This window comes from Erigeron canadensis, chromosome 4 (assembly GCF_010389155.1).
Source record: "Erigeron canadensis isolate Cc75 chromosome 4, C_canadensis_v1, whole genome shotgun sequence".
Lineage (NCBI taxonomy): Eukaryota > Viridiplantae > Streptophyta > Magnoliopsida > Asterales > Asteraceae > Erigeron > Erigeron canadensis.
Genome location: NC_057764.1, coordinates 191,262 through 217,221, shown reverse-complemented (window position 1 = coordinate 217,221; position 25,960 = coordinate 191,262). Strand labels below are relative to the sequence as shown.

Here is a 25,960-nt window from a genome sequence, read left to right as displayed (position 1 = left end):
ATACAGTACAATACTATATAGCATAACAGATCACTTCCCTATATATAACCTTCCCGCGGGCCAGTAATAATGACTCTGTACATATACACACACCAACCGTTCCCGATCTGCATTGATTACAATTGATGCTTCTAATATACCATGGGAAAGGACCTCAGTTGATACATACATATTCCAAACATATATAACTTAATTATATCTTGCAGCATTTTATATATATAGATAAATTGATTTGGTTATCAAGCTAGGCTAGCTAAACTTAATTATTTCATTATTCATAAGCGATTGATCGATAATGGGTACCAAAGAAATCGATAAGTCACCTCAAGTATTGGCTGATGAGACGGCGCCGTCGACAGCAGTAGTAAAAAGTAGCAAGAAGCAGCTTGGTATGTATTTCGTTGAATCTGATAACAGGCATACTGCTTCCCCTTTTGCTGGAGGCTATTCCACTCTTGGTACCACGCCAGTTAATATCCACGGCAAGCCTATCACTGATCTCTCCAAAACCGGAGGCTGGTTTGCTGCTTTCTTCATTTTCGGTACTTGTACTTCACAACTAATTATTAATCACTAGCTAGCTAGCTAGCTAGTTTTTCATCTTTTTCAAGTTTAGTATTCATTTAATTTCACAATCAATTTAGAGAGACTGCATATATATATACATATAGCTAGCATTTGGTTTGATCTAATTAATTAGTAGTACAAATAATGTACGTGACTATTTGATACAAATATGTAGTATATATTTTTTTTCAAACAATGATCGAGTGAATGGATATTGCATTGCTGCAGGGAATGAAATGGCAGAAAGAATGGCTTATTTTGGGTTGTCGGTGAACATGGTGGCTTTTATGTTTTACGTTATGCACCGACCTTTCACTAGTTCAGCAAATGCTGTCAATAATTTCTTAGGAATATCACAAGCTTCCTCCGTCGTTGGTGGTTTTTTGGCTGACGCGTATCTTGGTCGATATTGGACTATCGCTATATTTACTACCATCTACCTTGTGGTGAGATGCATGGACGTTATTATCTTCTAAAATTTTACCGTCTCTTTTTTAGAATGCCAAACTATAATACATGTCTGGGATGAAGCCCAGGATTTTTGAAAACCCCCCAAATGATCCACCCCACATATTTGGAGAGTGGACTCGAACCCAAGTAGATTCTTTCAAGTTCAAAGACCTTACCAATAGGCCACAAACCTCATTGGCTCCTATACACTAAGCACACACACAAAAAATATCTTTTTGACTGACTGCCTAATGGTTTTTTTTATAGGGTTTAACAGGAATTACATTATGTGCCACCTTGAATGTACTGGTGCCAAAACAAGAGAATTGTAACCAGCTTTCCTTGTTATTGGGAAACTGTGAAGATGCAAAACCATGGCAAATGTGGTATCTGTATGTCGTTCTTTATGTGACTGGGTTTGGAGCAGCTGGTATTAGGCCTTGCGTATCTTCTTTTGGAGCGGACCAGTTTGATGAAAAGAGCAGAGATTACAATTCCAACCTCGATAGGTTCTTCAATTTTTTCTACCTCTCTGTGACTCTTGGGGCAATTGTGGCCTTTACCGCTGTTGTCTACATTCAGATGGAACATGGATGGGGTTTTGCCTTTGGTGCTTTGGCCGTAGCCATGGCAATATCCAATATGGTATTCTTCCTTGGTACTCCTTTATACAGACATAGATTGCCTGGGGGCAGCCCTTTGACACGTGTGGCCCAAGTCCTCGTTGCTGCTTTTCGAAAACGGAATGCTTCCTTTGATAATAGCGAATACGTTGGGCTATATGAGCTTCAAGGGAAAAGGTGTGCTATCAAAGGCAGCGCTAAAATAGCTCATACAGATGATTTTAGGTAATTAATTGATTATAATCATTTCTTATTATTATTATTACTAGTGTTACTAGTGTTTAGAAATGCATCCAACTATAGCCCAAAAACTATCTTTAGTATGTATAATTGTGTGTGTTTGAACAGTTAAAAACTTTTAATTGGTAGCTTAACTGGACATTATACTGTATAATATCTGAAAATAAAGCACAGACAAATTAAATTAAAGCTGGATACATAGCTTCAATTGATTTTGGGTCATAGAAGGTTCCTAAAAGTTCCTGCAATCTCTAGGGTTCCTAATATAACCTTTCCCTCTCTCTATATATATGAACTTTTGACTAGTAGCTAACTAAATCATCATATATGTACGTATTGTGTATAGATGTCTGGACAAAGCAGCCCTGAGACTGAAGGAAGATGAGACAGATATGAGTCCATGGCGACTTTGCACTGTGACGCAAGTGGAAGAAGTTAAAATTCTGTTGAAGCTGATTCCAATCCCAACCTGCACTATAATGCTAAGTGTGATCTTAACAGAGTATCTCACTCTATCAGTACAACAGGCATATACACTAAACACACATATGGGCCGCCTAAAACTTCCAGTAACATGCATGCCGGTTTTTCCAGGCCTCAGCATTTTTCTTTTGCTGTCTCTCTACTACACCGTCTTTGTTCCCATCTCTAGACGCATCACAGGCCATCCACGTGGGGCCTCTCAGCTTCAGAGGGTGGGCCTTGGTTTAGCCATCTCAATCCTATCCGTGGGTTGGGCTGGCGTCTTTGAGAGATACAGAAGGTATTATGCGTTAAGAGAAGGTTACGAGGCAAGTTTTTTAAGTCCAATGCCCGGGTTGAGTGCTTACTGGCTGTTGATCCAGTACTGCCTCATTGGGCTGGCTGAGGTTTTTTGCATAGTCGGCTTATTGGAGTTTTTGTATGAGGAGGCCCCTGATGCTATGAAAAGTGTAGGTTCAGCTTATGCTGCTGTAGCTGGTGGTTTAGGCTGCTTTATCGCTACTATTATAAACAACATTGTCACCTCTTTAACAGGAAATGAAGCGAAAAGAAAAAGTTCATGGCTGTCACAGAATGTAAATACTGCAAGATTTGATTATTTCTATTGGCTTCTTACGGGTCTCAGTATTATCAATTTCGTAGTGTTTGTGTACGCAGCACGCAAGTACAAGTATAGAGTCAAGCACAAGCAGCTTTCACATCAATAGCTACGTAATGATGTCTAGGGTGTTAGAGATTCTGCGACTAATTAAAATGTATAATGACTCCCAGAAAATATATAGAAAATGATCTTTCAAGCTACTATACATATTTTTTTTTTTTTTTTGAAATTTACATAAACTATACAGATTCATGACTCCCAAATTGTATAATGTGCTTAAGCAAGAGATTCAATAAGTTCATGTTGCGCCTACTTCTTTGTGCAAGTCCCTAAAACATGTAACTGTTATGGAGGAATATTATAAGGTGATTAAATGGCCGCAAAATGCTCATAGTTTCCATCATTATTCGGTGATCTAAAGAGATTAAGGTGCATGAGAAAGGACACCGAAAATTGAAATTACTCTTTTACAAAGGGTTCTTGTGTTTTGCCAAAACCAAAGACCAATGTTTTCTGAACCCGATCGTACATTTAACCGGCCTAGTCCGTTTGGACTGGTTTTGTAAACAAACTTTCAAGTCGATTTAATACTTTTACACCTTTTGTCCCTCTATTTTACATGAATATTCAACTATAGCTAAACTAATACTTCTATACCCGAAAAACTCTATACGTAAGTTAATACCGATAAAATAATGACTTTGATATAATTAACAATTTGTCTAATCTCAATTTGGGATCGGTACAAATTTTGATCTTGATCAATAAAATAATCAATTAATAACTTTTTGAAAGTCAAATTGTATATATATTTGTCTCAATGAAACTATAAATTTATACTTAAAAAAAAAATTATTTTAAAATTGTCTAATAAAAAATGAATATATATTAACTTGTTTTTTATGAACTTTCATCGTTAAATTACCTAAATTAACTTTGGACGTGAAGTATTATCTTCTCGTATTTGTATTCTTTTTCATATACATGAAGAAAAATTGTCTCCGAAATTTAACTTTATAATTTATTTATTGGAAATTGATAGGTCATAAGTAAATACTCTATAAATTAATAAATTATATTTATCAAAATCATAATATCTAGTTAAATTGATAATATATCCCACTATTAACGTTGAGGTTTTAATCACAAAAGAGTCAAAAGATAATTTAAGTACATATGCATCATAAAAAAAATCTAATATTAAAAAAAATCTAATATTAACATGGGCTCTCGCCGGAAACCCATTCCGGTGGAGATCACGGCAAGATTAACAAAGTTTTACGTAACAAATCTTCCTGAAAAATGTAGTGGGGCGGATTTTGCAAGAGAGGTTAGGAATTTTGGGTCCATCTTCGATATTTACGTCGCTAGGAAAAGAGATAAGGAAGGTAGAAGGCTTGCCTTCGTTTCTTTGCTGGATGTTAAGGATCGTGGCGAGATGGTGAAGGTGCTTTCAGCCATCCGACTGGGAGAATACAAACTGAAGGCGAATGTGGCTCGTTTTGTGTTAGAGGAAGGAGAAGTGAATGAACGGAGATCGTTTGTTCCACCGAAGAAGGGTGGACAGTTCTCGACAGATGCAGATTCCAGGGAACATGGGCCTAAGAAAGCTTTTGTATCCAATACCATGTCTTTTAAGGAAGCCTTCTCAGGGGAATCCGTCGGGAAAACTATTAAGATCGATGACTCGGTTAGTGCTTTTGAGAACCTGAAAGGGAGATCGCTAGTTGTGAAACTAACCTCTCTGGACGTTCTCAAGAGTATCTACTCGATCCTTAAGGAGATGAGATTGGGGGAAGGGGTAGTTCGGTGTATGGGTGGATTGGTGGTCTTGATTGTATTTCGAACCAAGGAACATGCTACGATGGCATTGGATGAGATAGTTGGAAGGCCTGAAGTTTTCAGTACGGGGGCGGTTTGGGAAGGCCAGGGGCTACCTTTTGAACGTGTTGCATGGCTGAAAGTGATGGGTATTCCGTTGGGTTTGTTAGATGAGAAAGTTCTTGACAATATTGGGAGTTTCTTTGGTTCGGTGGTTAAGAAACCAGTGTTGGATTGGCTGGAGTTGGACTCTTTGTTTCAGTACATCGGTGTTGTCGTTAGTCACGGTGCTCGGGTGAAAGAAGTTATTTTTCTGAAGTGGCGAGGGAAAACGTATAAAATATGGGTGGAGGAAGACGATAAGGAGTGGATTATGGATTTTGTTGATGATGTGTCTAGTTCTCCGGGACGTAATACTACGGAGATGGAGGAAAAAGGTGTTCCGGTGGCGGAGCCGGTGACCGTTCCGGAGAAGTCTCCTATTTTGGAAAGGGAAGTAATTATGGAAGGCATTAATGAAAATTGTAACTCTCCTATTAATGAGGAGCCGGATTTAGTGTGACATAATTTGAACGATTATTATGTTGACCCTGGAAATTCGGTCAAAATTCTTAAGAGAAAGAAGTTTATTAACAAGGAATTAGAAGTGGGCTTAAATTCTGGGGGAAACTATAGCAGCAGTAACGACCGGCCCACTAAGGGGCCCAAGAACTGTGATATGTCTCCTGATGATCCTTTTAATTTAAACCCAATTATATTGGGCCTTGATTGCAATGTGGTTAAGACTAGGGGCCATGATCCGGTTAAGACTTCTAATTCTTTTCAGGCTCTATTCGATGATACTGAGGAGGCGACTGAAGAACCTGTTCAAGAACAAGTCGATTTGGTTGATGACATTCCGTCTGCTGAGGAGATTAGGGATAAGGAAAAAGATATAACCATTGAATTTGGGAACCGGCTTGGAGTTGACCTGCAGAAATTCGAAAATTTGGTTTCTAAAACCATTGAAGATGAAGGGTTTCAATCAGGTAAGAAATGAATTTCTTGTCTTCGAATATCAGGGGAGTAGGGGCGATGGGTAAAGCCTCTTGGATCAAAGGTTTGGTATCTAAGTTTAAAGTTGACTTTTTGGGTCTCCAAGAATCCTTGTTAGTCGATATCGCTAGTTTTGATTTGTCTATGGTTTGGGGTAATGGGAATTACGAATATGATGCTGTGGGGGCTAGGGGTAGATCAGGAGGGTTGATTAGTATTTGGAATCCGAGGAGGTTCAAAAAATTAAAACCATCTCGGAACAAAACTTTATTATGACTACTGGGAACCTTGTTGAAGACGGCTCTTTGCTTCATGTGGTTAATGTTTACGCCCCGCAGAGAGTGGGGAAAAAAAGAACTTTGTGGGAGCGTCTTTTGGCGTTGATGCAAGGTATGGATGGGATGTGGATTTTTATAGGGGACTTCAACTCGGTTAGATGGGATTGTGAGAGAAAAAATTCTAAATTCAATAGTAGCGCGGCCCGGGATTTCAATTATTTCATTGATGAAGCTTGCTTACAAGAATTTAAAATGCAGGGTAGTAGATTCACTTTTTTGACAGGTACGGGGAAGTCCGCAAAAATGAGTAAAATCGATAGAATGTTGGTTTGTCAGAACTTTTTTAATAGGTGGAATGGGGCCTGCCTTAGAGCGTTACCAAGGGAATTGTCTGATCATAGTCCCATATTGTTAACAATTGGTGATACTAATTTTGGTGCTAAACCGTTCAAGTGGTTTAATTCGTGTCTTGATCGAGATGGGTGCGAAGATATTGTTAAGGAGGCTTGGTCGAATGTCCATTTTGAGGGCCCAGCAGATATGGTTATTTCTAAAAAGTTGTTGGCGGTTAAGGTGGCGCTTAAAAATTGGTGGATTTCGGTTAAAGCTAAAGAAGAGGCAGAATTGGAGAACCTCAAGAACGACATTAGACGTTTAGAGTTGGATATGGAGAACCGTGAATTAGAGGAGGAAGAGTTGTGGGTTTGGGAGGAAAGTAAGAAAGAGGTGGACAGACTATTGTTTCTGAAGAATAAGGATTTGAAGCAGAAATCTAGGGTGACTTGGGCATATGTGGGAGATGAAAATTCAACATATTTTCATCGTTGTATTAATGGCAGGAAAGCGGCAAATAACATCCCAGGTGTTCTGGTTAACGGGGACTGGATCTCCAAACCACCGTTAGTCAAACGGGAAGTCCTTCGGTTCTTTAGAGCGCTCTTTAGCGATACTAACCCTAGAAGACCATTGTTTTTGTGTGATGATTTTAAACAGGTTCCAGCAGAGAAGAAAGATGAGTTGATTGCTCCTTTTTCTAGGGAAGAAATAAAAGAAGCTATAGCTGATTGTGGGTCTGAGAAGGCCCCTGGTCCAGGCGGGTTTAATTTTTTCTTTATCAAACACTTCTGGGCGTTGCTGGAAGATGATTTTTTGAGGTTATTTGAAGAGTTTTATGAAGTCGGTATAATCAGTAAAGAGTGCAGCTTATCATACATCACACTGATTGCAAAAAATAATATTCCATTGGGCTTGAAAGATTATCGGCCTATAAACCTTGTGGGGGTTATCAGTAAAGTGATTTCGAAAGTGGTAGCGGCTAGAATTAAAAAGGTTATTGGGGACGTTATCTCTGATTCGCAATCCTCTTTTCTTAAAGATCGGTTCATCTTGGACGGGCCCCTTGTCCTAAATGAACTTATTGGTTGGCTCAAGAAGTATAGTAAGAAGGCGTATTTGTTGAAGATTGATTTTGAAAAGGCGTACGACAACGTAAATTGGGGTTTTCTTATGGATATCTTAGATCAAATGGGCTTCCCCGATAGATGGTGTTTATGGATCAGAGGTATTGTTCAGTCGGCCCGGTCGGCGGTGTTGGTAAATGGGTCGCCTACGTTTGAGTTTGATTGTCAAAAAGGGCTTAGACAAGGCGATCCTTTATCCCCGTTTCTTTTTCTTATCGTTATGGAGGGTTTGGCGAAGTTAATGGATCGGGCTTCTTCGTTGGGGGATATTAAAGGCATTGTAGTGACCAAGGGAGGGCCGAAAATTACACACATGTTGTATGCGGATGACGCATTATTAATGGGCTCTTGGTCTATTACTAACATTATGAATACTAATCGCCTGCTTCGTATTTTCCATATGGTTTCTGGCCTGCGAATTAATGTTCATAAGTCTCACATTTTTGGTTTGGGTGTGTATGCTTTTGATGTCGATGCTATGGCCGAGATATTGGGGTGTAAAGTTGGTGAGTTCTCGTTTAAATATCTTGGAGTCAAGATTGGAGCGAATATGAATCGTTCGTCTCATTGGGATTCGGTTATAGAGTCGGTGCGTGGGAGACTCCTATCTTGGAAGGCTAGGATGTTATCTATGGGAGGGCGATTAACGTTGATAAAATCGGTTTTGGCAAGTCTCTCGGTTTATTATCTTTCGTTATTCAAGGCTCCTAAGGAAGTTATTGATAACATAGAGGGTTTGATGAGAAGATTCTTATGGTTTGGAAACAAAGAGGGTAAAGGCATCCATTGGGTCGCTTGGGACGTGGTGACGAGACCAAAGAAGTATGGTGGTCTGGGTATAACAAAACTGTCTGATATGAATTTGGCGTTGCTCGTAAAGTGGGATTTGGAAGGATGTGTGGTATGGAGACATTAGTCTTCAATACAGATGGCCTGCTTTGTTCGCTTTAGAAATAGATAAACATTGCTCTGTGAGTAGTCGGCTGGTTACTGAAGGCACGCAGGTCAAAGTCGTGAATAATTGGGCGGTGGGGGCTAATACAGTCGAAGGTATCTCTGAGACTCAAGACTTGATGTTTATGCTGACCCAGATCAGACTTAAGCAGTGCAAAGATACATGGATATGGAATAATAATCCGACAGTCGCCTTTTCTGTGGCTGTGGTCAAAGCCGATTTATGGCAGATTTATGCAGGCTCTATTAACAGGTTTCAATAGGTTAAGTGAGTGCCCATCAAGGTCAATACGTTGGTCTGGAGAATCGATAAAGGTAGAGTTCCTACGCGCCTTGAGTTGATTAAAAGAAATGTCGTTTTGCCTTGTTTGCTTTGTCCAATGTGCAACCTGGTAGACGAAGGTATTAGTCACGTTTTTTTCGAGTGTGGCTTCTCTTTCGGGATGTGGTCTAGCGTTTGGAATTGGTGCAAGCTTAGCGTCAATTCTTTTGCGGGTCTTGAAGATATTATCCAGTGGCCGAATCTGCCTAATGGTTCGTATAAAGGAAAGAAAATTGTTCGTGGGATTTTTCTTGTTACTTTATGGGCTCTTTGGAAAGAACACAATAAGGTGGTTTTTCAGAATGGTGATCCGAAAGTTATGGAGGTGGTTTCCTTGGTCAAGTCTATGTCTTTTATCTGGTTAAAGTATAGATCCAAGTTTTCTAGGATTGTTTGGAATGACTGGGTCAAATACCCTCTGTATATGATGTAATTGTTGGTGGGAGTGGTCCGTTTTTTGGGGCCTCCTCCTTGTTGTTTTGAATGAAAGCTTTTTTTTTCTAAAAAAGTACATATGCATCATTCATGTATTATCCCTCTCTTTAAAAACCCCATATTTAATATCTAATATATAATACTATCTTATAATACATTTTGCCATTTTTCAAATCTCAATTAAGTAATTGAACTATTTAAATCACCCCTCTGTTTTGTTCACTAATATAAACATTTCTACATAATATACCTATAATACCCTTAAATCTCAACCTTCATTTTTTTTTCTCTCCTCAAATCTCAGTCACTCATTTTTTCTATTTCATCCATAAAAATTTTATCTCAAAAACCGTATATCGATAAATTATAAAAATTATATGAGTGTTCATAAAATTCCGTGCTCTTTCATTAGAAATTTCATTCGATATACTTTCGACGAATTTTAAAATCTGAGCCGGAGCCCGTACGGCTAAGACATTTGGCTATCATACTCTATGACTTGACCTGTCATCTCTACCATTTTCCTGCAGGAACTCGAAGACACTATCTCTTGTATAAGTACAATAATCATTAACTTAGTATTTGTGAACACTCCAAAATGTACTATATATGGCTCGATTAAAAATCTGTATTGACAGTCTTTTTGTGCAAGATGCATGAAAAAGATTAACGAGTTTGTCAAAAGAAGATTAAAATAACCAATCAAATAGAAGAAAATATATAAAGGATCGTATTCACCTCGGTGCTCACAAGACATCAATATCATTACCAAATAAAACACGAAAACATATAATTAACAGATGAAGAAGAAAGGATGACTAATCTGATTTGAGAAGTGTTAATGCCAAAATTTACTTGGGGATGTTAGGCTTGGTATTATAGTCTTCCCTCCCAGCTATGAATGCCTTTACTGAAGGTGGAAAAGTGTTTATTGAGTAGTTGGTATAAATTCGTGTCGCCATACTCAAAACTTCTGGCTGCTTGTTCATCAAACATATACTTCAACGGGCAATCCAAGTCAATCAAGTCTTTCTCATTCTTTTTGCCAGCTTTAAACATCATTTTGGCATGGTTCTCATCGATATCCTCCATTGATGTAGGCTTGTATGCAGCAAGCGGTTGCTCAGAACTGTCCAACACGTCCTCATTATCATCAGCAAGAGAAACCTTAAAGTCATCACAACTATGAGATTCTGTTTCAGTAGCTACACTCATCACTTCATAACACTTGTGATCGATTTCTGAGTCGGCAGGCTGTTGGTTATCCTCTGCTTCTAACATATGAGTTTTATGAAATGTCATCAAAAATGGGATGGGGGTCACTGGGCCCACTAAAGAGCTACTAGGCTTTTGCTTACCTGACCACTTAGTACCACGGGATGAAGGATCCCGAAGGAAAAACGGAGGTAAGTGAGATTGGTGACTTGGAACTTCCAAGAACTCACGAGGTAAAGTATTATCCTTTTTCCTGGGAATGTCTGGGAGATCTGTATAGATTGAAAAGCCAAAGCTTAAAACTTGCTTAGGTAGATTTGCCCACACACTTCTTAAAGCAATCTCGTAAATACTGGTTGGAAAGCTTATGTCTTTGAGCACATCACGAGTATTTATAGACCCTTGAACTCCACCAGAGCTACAAGTGTTCAACTTTTGGCATATGATCTCATGGAACTCCTTCCCTATACAAGCTTTTTCCGGTGTTTCATTGTCAAGGATTCCAACTAATTTCTTACTCATTATTCGGGCAAGATCAGCTTTTAAATATCCATCAAGCCAGTCAAATTTATGATACAGAAAAGTCTTGCGAAAACGATAATTCTCTTTCTCTTTATACAAAACAGAATCACTCAAACCCAAAGGTTGCTCAACATGGCCTTTTTCTGAAGTTTGCAAATAACCCCACGAGGCACAATATCTATGTAATTCAATATTCCCCGCAGATGTTAATGTAATGAGCGTAAACCCACCGAACATATCAGATTCAAACAACTGAGAAGAAATTTCCTTATCAAGAATGCCAAAACCCAAAACAATTTTTTTCTTGTCTTGCCAATTAACCCAATCATGAAGCTTGTCTTTAGAGCATTCTTCTTTCACAAGACAAGAACCACAACGGCATTCATTCGTAGTTAGTGAGAGGTCAGAGGGAAGTCCCCATGCATAAAATGATGGAGAGATGGACTCTCTTTTTCTAACATCTGGGCCATAGCAAAGAAGACTAAATTCACAGTTCCAAAAAGACCCCAATAGAATGCCATAACCAGCTTCAGAAGCCCAACTATATGTATCATCCTCGGGCTGTGACCTTAACTCAGACAAACTAGAAACACTAACATATCTTGGGCTAGCAACATTATGGGTCCAACGTAGAAGTGGAGTCATTGGTTTTCTTATATCACAAAGGTAAACTTTGTGACTGGAAACCAAAGTATAGTAGAATCTATCAGGACCAGCAATAGAGAATGCAACAAATCTATCACTTGATCCATTATTGACATCAATTTGTAACAAAGGGGTGACAGTTGACCTCGTGGACCTTGAATCAACAAGAAAAGCAGCACTTGAGTGAACAACAATAAAAATTCTTGGATGCCAACTAAAATCACAGCTCAACCAACCACCACCTCTCTCAGAAACAACAGACTCACCCCACAAAACTTTTACTTTTGTCCCACTCAACTGCGGAGATGAAATAGACGGTCTAGGATAAGAATCCAGATCATATATAAACAAATTACCATTCTCAAGCAAAACAAAACTCTCTTCGAATAGATGGGGGCTCCAACAAGCATGGACAATTGTGGAGCTTTTGAACAACTTATTACCAGCTAATTCCAACATTGGTGTAATCTTACCAGAACCCTCCTCCGTTGTGATTTTAATGCGGTAGTAGTTAACAAAATGAGAAGTGTAAGCCAACAAGTACCCAATAGCAGATTTGCCTGATCCAAATAAACATTTAGGTTGTCATGAATTAAAGCTATGCTCAGAAATAATAATCAGATGTAGTCAAATTTTACAAAAAACACAAGAATTACCCGAATCATATTCACAATCAGCAAGCGGGTTGACAGAGATATTGACAATCCGATGACTTAATGCATTAGGCGATGTAAAGACTTCAGTTTCAGCATAACCTCCTCTCACTTTCAATTGGGAGTTTTCAACAGACAAAACAACAAACCCAACTTGGTCTGAGTTGGAACCAGTTGGAAAGAATGCCAGAGACGAATGTGTACCAGGGCATCGCAATAAACAAAGAGAATTGTGAGCAAGAAGTCGCTCGTAGTCGGGCAAAGATGATGATGATGATGATGATGCGGAAATGGAAGTGGCGGTGGAAGGAAGGATTGTGGATGATGTAGCGAGGAATCTAGGGAAGGACATGGTGGGAAAAGGGGGAGGTAATTGAGGATGTAAGGAGGGCGAAGAGAAGAGATGAAGGTGGGTTTGTGGTTTGGGGGAGGAGTCGAAGATGACCGGTCCAATTCCTTTAATGGTATTGGCGGTTTTGGTGGGGGTAGGGTCGATGAGCAATGGTGCAGCGTGGACAGATGAGATAGTCCACAAGGATTTCCAGTCGTCTGAAGTGTTCATCATCTTCGCCTTCTTGTGTATTATAGTAAACAAATAATTACATCTGCAAAAACCCCAAATACTAAATAAGAGTATAACGTTAATATCTAGTACTCCGTAGTAGTTTGATAACGAATTAGCTAGGTTCATAAATCATAAAACATACAATCTATTACGGAGTATTATTATTCTTTTAACAGTTAGCCAAATCTTTTTTTATTTATTTATTTATTCTCAGTACTGAATTCAAAAACTTTCAGCAGGTAATTAATCAATCAAAATGGAAACGACTGTTAAGTCAGTAGTGTGCTGCTAATTAATGCATGGGGGAGCTAGGATCGAGGTTATACATGCTAATTCTTTGCAACTAACTAAAAAAACTGTATTAGTAAAAGATTGATATATGGATTTCCAATCCGGCCAATATATACTCGAAGCAAGTCTGATCATCCAAACAGGAGACGGACGTAGTACCAGATCGAAATTAAATTCCAAACAAAAACGATATGTGACGGTGTGTGGATTAAATTAACAAAGTATGTAGAACATTATAATTACTTTCCTACTACTATTATTATTATCAGGTATATAACCTATCCAAGTGAAACTTTATAAATGTTTTCATATATATGCATTCCATTCCATTAAATTTGATACTGATACACATATATATGGGAAATGGGAAAAAAATAAAATAAATTCATTGTGACATATAGACAAACACCTGATGGGTGGGCGGGAGTAAGGACAGACGAGACAGTCAGACAGACGGGTTACAACAAAATTATTCTTCTTCTTCTTCTATCACGTCCTTCTGTCCGTCTAAAGAAAAGAAGTTAACATTTCCTTTGCTTTCAAAGAGACAAAATTTAAAAGTAATAATAGACTGACTGACTGACTTCCAAACTAAGGGGCTGACTCACTGACTTCCAAAAGAGCTTAATGGATTCCTGCCACATAATTCACAAATGTACCCATTGAGAATTTGGGATGAGTATAATATAATCATATGATACGAATATTATTTCCTTTTTCTAAGTAATACAAGAAGTGATCCGCTAATATGACCACAAACCAATTCCTTTTTCTATACTAGATGTAAAAAATTTGTTCCCTTTTTTTTTTTTCCTTTCTAAATCTAAAGTTTGTTTCCACTTCATTAGTAAGGTTAAAAGACATTTTCTTTTTCAAACATTTAGTCTGAAACTTCACGGTATAATATGAAGTGTTGCACGTCTTCCAGACAACGAGATGTTAACTATAGACCGTTACAAGTATTCAGAGGAAAAACTCCAAGACTTATCATCTCTAAGGAACTTTAAATCTTAATCTTCTTACAACTAATAACCGTAAAAATTTCTTTCTTCCTATTTAACTATATATTCAACATAAATACCTGTAATATTTATAATGCTCTTAATAAATTTAATTTAAAACATATACCTTTAACTTCTAAAATAACTACATTACTCTTTTTACATCAATCAATTACACTTTGCTGCTGGCACCACCACCAATCTTCGGCGCCACCCCAACCACCATCATCAATCGCTTTCGCTATATCAAGCAAATACTTTCTAGTTTATACATTGCTAACAACTACTGTGTTATTTAATAAGAGGTGATTTAATTGAAATCAGCAATCAGCATATTGAAATTGGAATTGGAATCGATTTATATACTCCTGATTTCCTACTATGGCATACAAGAATAAAAGCAGAAATAATCTAATTCCAAATTAGAAATAATATCATCATGATGTTGCTTTTAAATTGTTTGACAGTTCCCAAAAAAATAATTATTCAACTTTTCGTATTTTTTTTTACAGCAATCATTGACAATTTTAAAATTTATATTAGGTTTAGATATATAAACAAACTATCTCCTACCCCATTCAACTATCTATTTTTGTATTACCTAATATACCCTCTACATTTAAACTACCTCCACACACTTAATCCCTAAAATTCCGAAATTACCCTTAATAAAAAAAACCCCACAATTACCTAAAACTCCTATTGTTATAAAATCCCCATTTAAAATTATTGCTGAAGGTAATGCTACGAATAAAAAAAAACATCTTAATTGTCATAGATTATATTACAAAATGTTTAAACAATAATTAGCTTTTCATAACTCACGAAATTATAAACCAATTATGTTTTTTGTATATTTGTATTAAATTTTAATCTTTGACTATTTATTTTTTTAATTGCCTTGGTCTTATCCTCTACAATTGTAAGTGATTATTTTTCATGGTTAGTGTTTGCACTTCATTATTTTTTGCACCTAATACGCGACTTATTTTTAGAATGATATATACGGTTAAATCATGCATTGACGCATCTTATAAAAGTAAACTGAACGTTATAAACCGTTACGGTGTCTAAAACGTTATAGACTGTCGCCGTTGCAATGCGCGGGCACCACTCTAGTTAGGTTTAGAAGAAGTCACAGCCTCACAGGGTTAAACATGTCGTTCATTGGTGAGTTTTTAAGTCCAAGATTACAAATCAAAGTGTAAAGTTATTAACCTATTCGTTCAAAAAATATCCACACTCAAAAATACAAACACAAAAAAATAAAATAAAATAAAAAGTACATTAACTTTTTTCACGTAGCAAATATTTCAAACTGAAATCACCAATTACTTTCATGAGAGTTGTTTCCTGAAAACTTGGACTCACCTTTAAGTTGATATAGCTAGGTTACGTACGTACAAAAATAACATGTTAAGTTGTTAACGTCTACTATTGTCACCTTTATGAACGCGCATTACACGTTCACATTTTTGAAATTGTTAAGGCCTTCATAATGTATTGTGTTTTGGTAATCCATCTACACTAAAAAGAGGTAAAGGGGTGCCTATCCCTGATACCACAATTAAATATCTATCGACTCATCCCGTATAATTATATGTTGCCGGCGGTATGCATCCATCATATTCCTCACATGATCAGGACACCAAAAAAATTAATTCCATGTCTTTAGAATTTTATATGTGAATTTAAACTTCATTGGTAACAAGTATCTTAAAGGATTTATTTTTATGCTAAGCGATGATTATCGAACCTAAGACCATAAAATCACCAAGTACTTCTTTTACCACTAGACTAATTCTTTGTTGATTAATACATGTACACTACAATGCCCAATTGTGTTGTTTTGTCACTAGAATTGTTTTTTTTTTTTTGTTTTTTTATACAATCAATTCAATTTTATCTTCACCATTTTAGATATAGTTGTTATTTTAAGTTTTTTTTTTTTTTTATACTTTTTTATCGTGTAATGACCGAAATTATGTAAATCAACATGTTTTAAAATATCGTATCATGAATGATATATTTAAAAGTTTGCGTAATCAAGCATTAAAAAACAAATTAAGTAGGGGTATGAAAACCGGGTTTTTTGTTTTATTATTATTCTTAATAGATTTGTATATTTGTAAGTTTAATACAAATACATTTCAAAACCTGAAAGCCTAATTTGAAAAAAAGCAAAATAAAAATAAAATAAAAGAACAAACAATATGTATCAATAATAAGAAAAATAACGTAAAAAAGGGTAATATATATGCACTTATCTAAACAGGACGTATTAATAAAATTCCTTATTAAGTTAATTAATGCAAAATATTAATTTCCTATAAATATTCCTTGATTTAAAAAAATTTATTACGAATTGCTGAATTAGTGGAATTATATATGCACTATTCCAAATTTACGCTACCATTACCAGTTATCACTGTAATTTCTTAAAATATATATTTGACTTTGAATGCAATTTGTATTCTATCTATGGTGTTAATTAAATAGTTCAGCAGTTTATTTGTTTTTGATTTAGAAACACAAATCATGAAATCAACCCTTCAATTCATTTGTACATGGCACGTCCAATCAAGTAAAAAAAATTTTTTTTTTAAAAGTATTACTGCATGTACTACCTAGTGAGTAATACTTCATTCGTTTCACCTAATTTTATATAGGCACTTTTCTACATAATTCAAATAGACAAATACTTATCTTTTGTACATATAAAAGATAGTGAATAATCCATACAACACTTCTATTCGTTTCATCTAATTTTACTAGTAAAACCCACGAGTTATTAAACTTTATCGACTCTAAACTTTCAAAAATCACTAATCAAAATAAAACATTCGACACAATTTTTGAATAACATGTTGACGTCAATCGTCATAGTTCACATTAAATTTTAACAGTCGTTAAATTATCAAGTGTTTGTAATATATACGCTTTACTTTAAAACCAAAACAACATATGGTATATTCAATAAAATTATTAATTATAGAGACTAGAAAAAAGTAACTAGAGTTTGAGACGATTGTTTGAAGTTTCATTTCAAGTTTCAAGAACTCGTGGTTTTTTGTGTTTGCTATTTGGGCTGGGCTGGGCATGTGTTGGTTTGGTTACATATGGGCCGAAAGTCGATATATATGACCCGGTTGATCACAGATTTACAGCACAGGGGAGTAAAACAATTTTTCTTTCCACCGCCCCTAAAATTGACGACGTTTCAATGGAAGAGATTGTTAATAATGATAATAATAAAAGCAGCAGCAGCAGAAGAAGAAATGCTAAGAAGCGAAACGACAGAAATATTAAAGGGATAATATTATCAATTACAAAACCGAGTTATACCCTAAAAAAGACAGGGACTGAATCTCGTAGTATGTATGGATTTTACTTCTTTTTTTTTTAAAGCCATCCGCCTTCTCATCTTGTTACTTCTTAAAAGTAAAGGTAATAAATAATATTACGACTAATCAATGAAATAACCTCGACATTTCCAAGTTTTACAATCTATCAATATAGTGACAAGTCATACTTGCCCTTAATCTATATTCATCCAATTTTTTAAAATATCATATTTAGTAATTTAAATTAATATAATTTATATATCCATTTATAATTAATTATTTACATTAACATCCTTATTTTCTGTTTTATTGAATATTAAATAAAATGACATAAGACATATAGTTCTATACTTACATATGAATCTTACCCTATTATACGTATGATTCGAATATATATATTATTCCAAAAATAGTAGTGTGAGTCATATTAATATGTCACGAATTATATTTGAATATGATTTTTGGGAGGGAATCTTCCAAATCAATATGAGTCAATGCTTTGTCTTCAACGAAGAATGTCACTCATAATTATGTTTTCGTATTCGTATGTCAAATTTTCAACAACTAATAATAAATTGATATTTCATATAAGAGATCCATTTAAAAGGAAATGCAAAACTTCATTCCGCACCTGGTTATGTTTGTCACTTCATTTATAATTCAAAGTATAATAGTTAGTTACTTCCATAACATACGAGAGCAAGTACCAGCGCGTTGCGGCGGTGAGATGGTGAGGTGATACCTAGATCATAGAGTATGATAGGTTATAGGAGTTGATATGTCATAGAGTATGATAGTCAAATGCCTTATCCGTACGGGCTCCGCCCTCCGATTTAAAAATTTGTCGAAAGTATATCGAATGACATCTCTAATGAAAGAGCATGAAATTTTAAGAACACCCATACAATTTTTATAATTTATCGATGTACGGTTTTTGAGATAAAAGATTTTGAATGATTTATGGAGGAGAGAGAAAAAAGATGATTGGTTGGGATTTGAGGAGAGAGAAAGGGTATTATAGTTATTTTAGATAAATATAGAATAGATATGAGGGGCATTTTGGGGAAGTACTTTAAAGCAGTATTGAAAATTTCAAGTACAATGTTGAAATTTTAGGAAAAATCTGCTTTATAATATAGTATAAATATATCTGTTGATTTATTAAGCATAAATATCAATAATTATAAATATATGTATGATGTACTTAACTATATTTATCTGTTACTTCATATCCATTTATTGCATTCAAAACTTTATAACTTTTCTTTATTACATTCTTTATTGTTTATGGTGTCATTTAATCACAAATTAGTTGTTTATGATACATATGTATTCAAACTATGTATAGTCAATCTCTACATTGTAGGAGCATTAAGACTGGTATAAATATTCATACCTATATACAACCAATCCTACAATATGTACTCAAAGCCCCTTAATATGTTGAGATCTATATGAGCATTACATGTACATCATATCGGAAAACACCATCTCAACCAACACTCTGCTAGAAAAATACCATCGCCTCTCTAATTCCTGCCACTTTGTGGGAGCCATTTGGTCCCTCATATGCTCTTCCATTTCTTTCCAAATATACAACGAAAGAAAAGATGATCCAAGGAATCATTTTTTTTTCCACGTAAAGCACACATATAGCGATTTGCAGGATTTTACTTCTTCATGTGTTTGTAACCTTTCCTTCATGTCAAGCCGTAAGACGGCTTGGAATGCCTTGACTAAACCACACAATCTTATCCCGTTGAATTCTGTTAAGCATGATTTACTGTTTGATTAATATTCCTAGAATTTATGTCTAGGGGGCCGGATAGATATATATGTTTTGTGGGCGGGTGATAAAACTTATACTTAAAAATAATACTAGAAATGATTCCATGTTTAACATGATTTTCTTTTTTGTCAATGTATGTGTGTAGGCTACGTTGGAGCTTTTGAACCGTACGGGATCTGGAAAAGTTAAACCAAGAAGAGTGCAGCAGGTTTACGATATATCCATCAGAAAAAGCTATGCTGGCACTACAAATAGTCGCTCTTTCTTAAAGGTATTTATTTTAATACATAAATTATTGTTTTTCTTATTACGATCTAATCTGCATTGCATTGAATTTCTTGATTTGAATCTCTATGGATCTTTTGGCAGGGTGGGTTTGATGTACTTTTAGAATATCTGCTATTCTGTCTTTCGCAAGGCAACAACGATGATGTCCGCCAGTTTATTCTAAGGTTTGATCTTAATACTCATGTATTTTATTTTTCCACGTTCCACCATTTGATGATAATTCAAAACATATGCATACTTGGTGACAAGTCAAATCGTGTTTTCTCGGCCTTCGGCAAGAAAGTGGCTTTACAAGTGACCCGGTCGCAAATTTGGTTGTGGGGTTGGCCTATTCACATCTTTGGTACAATGCTATCCAGAAAGAAGTAGGCTTACATGATTCACTCAATTCTAGTTCTCCAATCCCGTCAATGTCTAAACCTCAAAAGATCATGTCCGAAAATCGTTTCCATGGACAAAGTGCTTTTGAAGTTCAAGCATCTAGTTCTTCGTTACATAATTCAAACAGGTCTGTCAAATTATTTGATCCTGAAAAAGTTGTTGACCAGGATAGGGTGGTTCCAATGGAGGTTGACTGTAACCTGGAAAAAGTACCCGAGTACGAGGAACTCGCCGAGACTGATGAAACTGGCAACGCTTCCCAGTTTCCGCATACTGGGAACAAACAATATGGTTCAATATTCTTTGCTCGTGGTGAGTTCTTACGTTTATGTATCACAAACAGCCTGCTAGTCATGTAGGTGCTTTATGGGGGTTCTTTTGCTTAATTGAATGAATTTGGCTGTTTTTGTTACAAATTTAGACTGTATGCTGATGCCTCTAAGATATCCCATCACTAATAACTTTGAGGATTTTATATCTTTCCAAAAGGAAATAAAATCTGATAACTATGAGGCTGCAGTGAAGCATTTACGTGCTGCTCTTCATTCGACACCTCCAGCTTTCGAAGCTTTACTACCTCTGATACAGGCAAGTGACAGTTCTGTTTTTCTTTTCAATGTATGTCAATAAGACCATTTTGTTGTCTAAGTTTTGTTTCTGGGATGCATCAATTTTGCCAGATGTTGTTGTTTGGGGATCGAGTCAAAGAAGCTGTAGAAGAGGTTGAAAGTATTGTTCAAAATTTTGATGCTGCACTTCCCTTTAGGTGATTTTACTTTCTCATAGCGGGAGCCTTGAATCTACACTTCCTTTATTTTTTGAACTTTTTCTCATTTAAACTCTTTTCTCCATAAAGAGTAAGAGCTAGTCTTCTGGAGCATTTTTCCAATGAGGACACAAACAAACTGGGCATTTGCTTTGAGGATGCATTAAGAAAGGACCCAACTTGTAGCCACTCGTTGGCAAAGCTAATCAACTTGCATCGTGATGGTATGCTATCATCTTGAACTCTACATCATTTTGATAGGTCATATTGTCATTCTGTTCCTTCTTTGCACAAATGCACAGTGTGTTATTAAATTTTAATGGATCTGATTAATTTTAATATGCCTGAATGTTTTTAGACTTTTGCATTCTTTGGACAAGGTTTTGCTTTATCTTTTCTCTTTATGACAATGTTTGCTTACGTATTTGTTCCACACAGAATAGTGCTGTTACTCTGTCCAAAACTTATTTTTAAAAATAAAAAAAAATCACTTACATTGGAGCCTTATGTTTAATCTGTAGAGGTGGTGACTTTGACCAATGTAAACTTCAGTTGAAGTGGAATCAGTTTAAATGGGTCAAACAGGACCAACGGGTCATAAATAACTCAAAAGTCAGCCAGGCTGTTTTTTTGTAAGGCCTAAAACCTCTTGAAATATTTATTAATTGGTAGAAATGTTTTTTATAGTCATTGAATACATAATTTTTATTGAAAAAGGAACAATCAAAGAGAGAAGGTGCCTATGGTCTGACCACCTGATTTGACCTATTTCAGTTTGTACCAGAGAATGACCATTTTGTCCCTCTCCCGGACACCTATTACTACGCTTGTACATTTCATGGGCATTAGAAGATTGTCATCAACAGAATTATTGTCATGCATTAAATCTGTAATTCTGATTTTTAATCTGCCGTCTTGTGTCTTGCTTGTATGGATGATTTTTTCAGGATATTACAGCATAGAAAAATTGGTAGAGATGATTGCTTTGCATTTAGAATCTACCAATGCAGATTATCAAGTTTGGAAAGAGTTTGCGTCTTGCTTTATGAAGCTTTCCCAAAGTAACGAGGACAGAATGTTAACTTCTGAGAACAGAGTTAATGGTTACACAAAGTGTTGCAAGAATCCGCTTGATATGTTCACAGATAACGTCTCGGGAAAGAGCTGGAAATTACGATGTCGATGGTGGCTGACCCTTCACTTTACCCAAACCATACTTGCATCAGAAATTGCCGCAGGTAGTTTTTCTTTGTCCATCTTTTTAAGAAGTGTGACTATCTCATGTTACGATTGATAATTCTTGAACCTTGAACTTAGGTGTGGGAAAATAGGCACTTAGACAGGTTGGATGATTTGATTAATGGATCAAAACAAGCAATCTTTCCATACTAGTTGGGTTAGTTGATCAGGGCTTTGCATTAACAAAAGTACATAACTAGTATACTGAGTGTTAGAAAAGACACTATTTGTATACTACTATTATAAAGCATCTTGGGAGCTTTTATGCTAATAACATCACATTTTGGGTGGTCATCTGATATTTATGTTATCTTATCAATTGTCAAGCGTTATTTATGTAGTTTTTGATAGTTTGTTACGTTTCTCATGGTATCATGTTAAATCATCTACAGGTAATATGAAACTTGTAGCATACAAAGCCGCCTCGGCATGTCATCTTTACGGTCCAGAGTTTGTGTACGTCGTGAAGGCTTGTGAGAATTTGAAAAAGAAAAGGTATAGGTCACTCCTAAAAAGACACATGGAACATGGTATTAAGTTTTACCCCACATAGGAGGTTTATTGGTCAAATTTAAATATTTGTTTTGTTCATATCATCTTAAGTCTTTCTATTTATCCTTGAATTACTGGTCACCTTGTCTATATTTCCCCATATTTGTTTTTATCTATTATGGGGCAATCTTAAATTTTGCTTTAGAAGGTAGGCTTTTTACATCCGACATGTCAAACGATTCAAGCACACCATCAACTCCAATTGGACTAGCGTAATACCCCATGCATTGAACATCCATTATTCCCAGGTGTATTGCACATTTCTACAGACAACCCAAAAAATCATTTATTAGACCTTTAAGAATAGATCCTGTAAAAGAGCCAAAGAACCCTTGGCTACCAAATTATAAGGTAATTAACTCGGTAACACCTCTGCACCTGCAATCCTATGAACGGTCCAAGAGCCTACCAAGCTAAGCTGCTAAGGTAGATACATTGTAAATGGTTTATTCAGAAACTGGGCTAAAACATCACGTATGGGCACAAATTTCTAGTATGTCAATGATGGATGAATATATAAAAATATGTTGTTAAAGGGCGTAAAAACTAAAAAATGGTGCATTGCTTTAAACACTCTGGCAAAATAAAGATACCTCCAATAATTTTTGTTAGTACATAAAATGGGTTTTCCCTGGAAATATTATTTAAGGATATAAAGTGGCTATGCTGAGTCTAAATTTGCCAAAAAAAAAATAAAAGAAAGACTTTTAAAAGTTCTGAATTGTAATATCTTTTGATAAAAGTAGGGATGGTAACGGTACTAATATCGAACCGTACTGATATCGAAAATACTGAAATCAAAAAACCCCAAAATCCTACCGAATATCGTACCGAACTCTCGGTACCGGTACCGGTTCGGTACAAGTTTCTGTACCGAGATTTTCGGTTCCGTACCTATTTGGTACCGAATTTGCCCAAAAAAAATAAAATCTTTACACTAGGCTTTTACTGTCTTACTTGAATCATCTTTTTACATATTACTTCGTGTTTCTTTTTTCTTTAAGTCCTACTATGAGATTTTCTATGTACAACATTACTAGTCAAAGGAACAAACTTGGTTTACTATCTTCACTTGATATTACTTTTACATGTGCGTAGCTTTGTGTCAGGTTCATAAAAGCATTTCAATATCAAATAACAATTTGTGGTTATGGCAAGTAGAATTAATTTTTATCTTCTTTTATATTTAAACTTCAACTTATTTGTATGCTTGACAAAGAGAGAAGCTTTTGAAATGTGTAGGAAATTGTGATGTTACATACTTTTGCAGTTAGATTCAACTTAATTATATAAATGGAAGAGAGCATTGTTGTAGCTTGCAAGTCAAATAAAGTAATTTGGTATTAACATGGAAGTAATTCGGTAATTATATCACTAAAGTACCAGTATACTAGTATCATATAGCTTTGAAAACAAATTGGTATTCACATTCGGTTTCCCGGTACCGAACCGAATTGTACCGAAACCGAATATGTCCCAAATGTCGAATCCCCATCGGTACCGGTTCGGTTTCGGTTTTTCCGTATATTTGCTCATCCCTAGATAAAAGTAATTTTTATGTTGACAAACATTTTACAAACCAATTTTGTTTATATCATATTGTTAAACAAAAAAGACTTGCATCATATTACCTTTGCCTTGAAACAAATTCTGTATATTGACTTTTTGAAGTTTTTTTTTTTTTTGACTTTAACAATCATTATTTGTATTACATATACTTTGTGTAAAATATATGATTGGGTTAGATTTTATATGTATGTTATGTAATATAAATCAAGTATTATATAAAGGGAGATAAAAATACTCGTAAATATAGTGTTGAACCTTTTTGTTTCCAAGATTATATCAAAGCCTCAAATTAACTTCTGCAAGACAATATAATTCGAACTTCACACACACAAAAAAAGCCAAATCTGTTTAGGGGCAACTAAAATGGATAAGTTCACCGAGCTCATGTCGTTTGAACCCTTTTTCCTTAATATCAAAATCACCCATTTTACCAACTTTATTAAATTTTATATATCAACTAAAGTTAAAAAGTTCCTCTCATTATGACCTGTCATCCCACCTGTTTTGGTATCTTAGAATAAGGTTATGCGTAGTTTGGCAAGAGCTTATTGCACCTGAAAGATTGGAACTTTAAACAGTGTAACATGTTCTAATAGAAACATTAGCTGTATATGCAAATGAAAATTACCTATACTTAAGTTTAAATAACAGTAAGTGATGATAGACCGGCCAAGCTGAACAGACCCATTTGGGTATCATGTAACCATGTCCATTTTGCCTCTTGGACAAATGGAGATGGAACTTCAAGGGGGAAGATACATTTTAGGTTGATGCAGCCAACCTGCCTAATTGTTACCATTCAGTAACGACACAGGAAAACCATGTCGGCCCCTCAAGGTAAATATATATCCACATATGACGCTTATTACTTGATCGGCGCCCTACCGTGATAGATTCAAATTATATATGCATGCTATATGTTCATCTACCTAAGAGAAATCAAGTAATCAACCAATCGTCCAATCATATCTTTGCCTTTTGTCCTATTGCTCAGAAACTTTTGCAAGCGATAACTAAATGGTTGCAAGTGGACTGATCCGTTGTATTAACCAAAAGAAACATAAGATTATCGAGCTAATTTATTGGTGGGTTATGGATTATTTGGGAGGTGATGTTTTGCGATCACCAGCGACGAAGCGAACCTCTTCTTGATACTATTTTACTTTTAATTGGCACAAAAGAACCTCTTTCTCATTAGCTTTGGGCAACCTTAAAATCTACAACAAAATAGCCTTTAAATAACAACAATTTTTTTGTTGAACATTTGAACTTAAAATTTTTATTCCAAGGAAAGAAAAACGCGCAAAACTAGAATATATCCAGGGAATAAAGTAAACGCATACAAGCCTAATTATACATTTAAATGACACCACTTTAACCAATCTATAATACGTTAAATTCACTAAAAACAACTAAAAAAAAGGTAAATGGGTGAAAACCTAGTGCTCACTAGAGCAGCCAAATATCCACATACAAATAACACAAAAAAATAAACTAAAGTAAAAACGTTATAAAGCACGCTAAAATCTTGATTCCCAATCACCTATTTGGGAACTTATGGCCAAATGACAATCAATAACAATGTGATAGCTTTCATTTTAAATATTTTTGTGTATTAAAATATAACAAATATGATATGATATGATTACTTCTGCAAGAATATCAATCAAACAACTAAATATTTACCCGAATGATTATTATTCAAAGTTATTACAACCAGATCGAATATTTAACAGATGAACAGAATCTAATCATTTAGATTATGATTAGTAACAAAACTAGATTTGTATATCAAAGTGGTATACAAAATAATACAGAGAAATATATGAATATCAATATAAACGAATGAGAGAGAGAGAGAGAGAGAGAGA

At 35.5% G+C, this 25,960-nt stretch overlaps 2 protein-coding genes across 2 annotated transcripts; one reads left to right on the top strand and one right to left on the bottom strand.

Moving 5' to 3' along the window:
• Positions 1-186: 186 nt before the first annotated feature.
• On the top strand, positions 187-3,164 carry LOC122595554 (protein NRT1/ PTR FAMILY 6.1). Its single transcript, XM_043767935.1, has 4 exons — positions 187-542; positions 796-1,013; positions 1,285-1,865; positions 2,227-3,164. The coding sequence occupies exons 1-4, from the start codon at positions 296-298 to the stop codon at positions 3,068-3,070; spliced, it is 1,890 nt and encodes a 629-aa protein (XP_043623870.1). The 5' UTR covers positions 187-295; the 3' UTR covers positions 3,071-3,164.
• A 6,835-nt stretch (positions 3,165-9,999) lies between these two features.
• Positions 10,000-12,656, bottom strand: LOC122595260. The gene is made up of 2 exons (XM_043767597.1): positions 12,314-12,656; positions 10,000-12,232 (listed from the first exon to the last, which is right to left on the bottom strand). Exons 1-2 carry the CDS (start codon positions 12,654-12,656, stop codon positions 10,146-10,148), a joined length of 2,430 nt encoding a protein of 809 aa, XP_043623532.1. The 3' UTR covers positions 10,000-10,145.
• Positions 12,657-25,960: the final 13,304 nt, after the last annotated feature.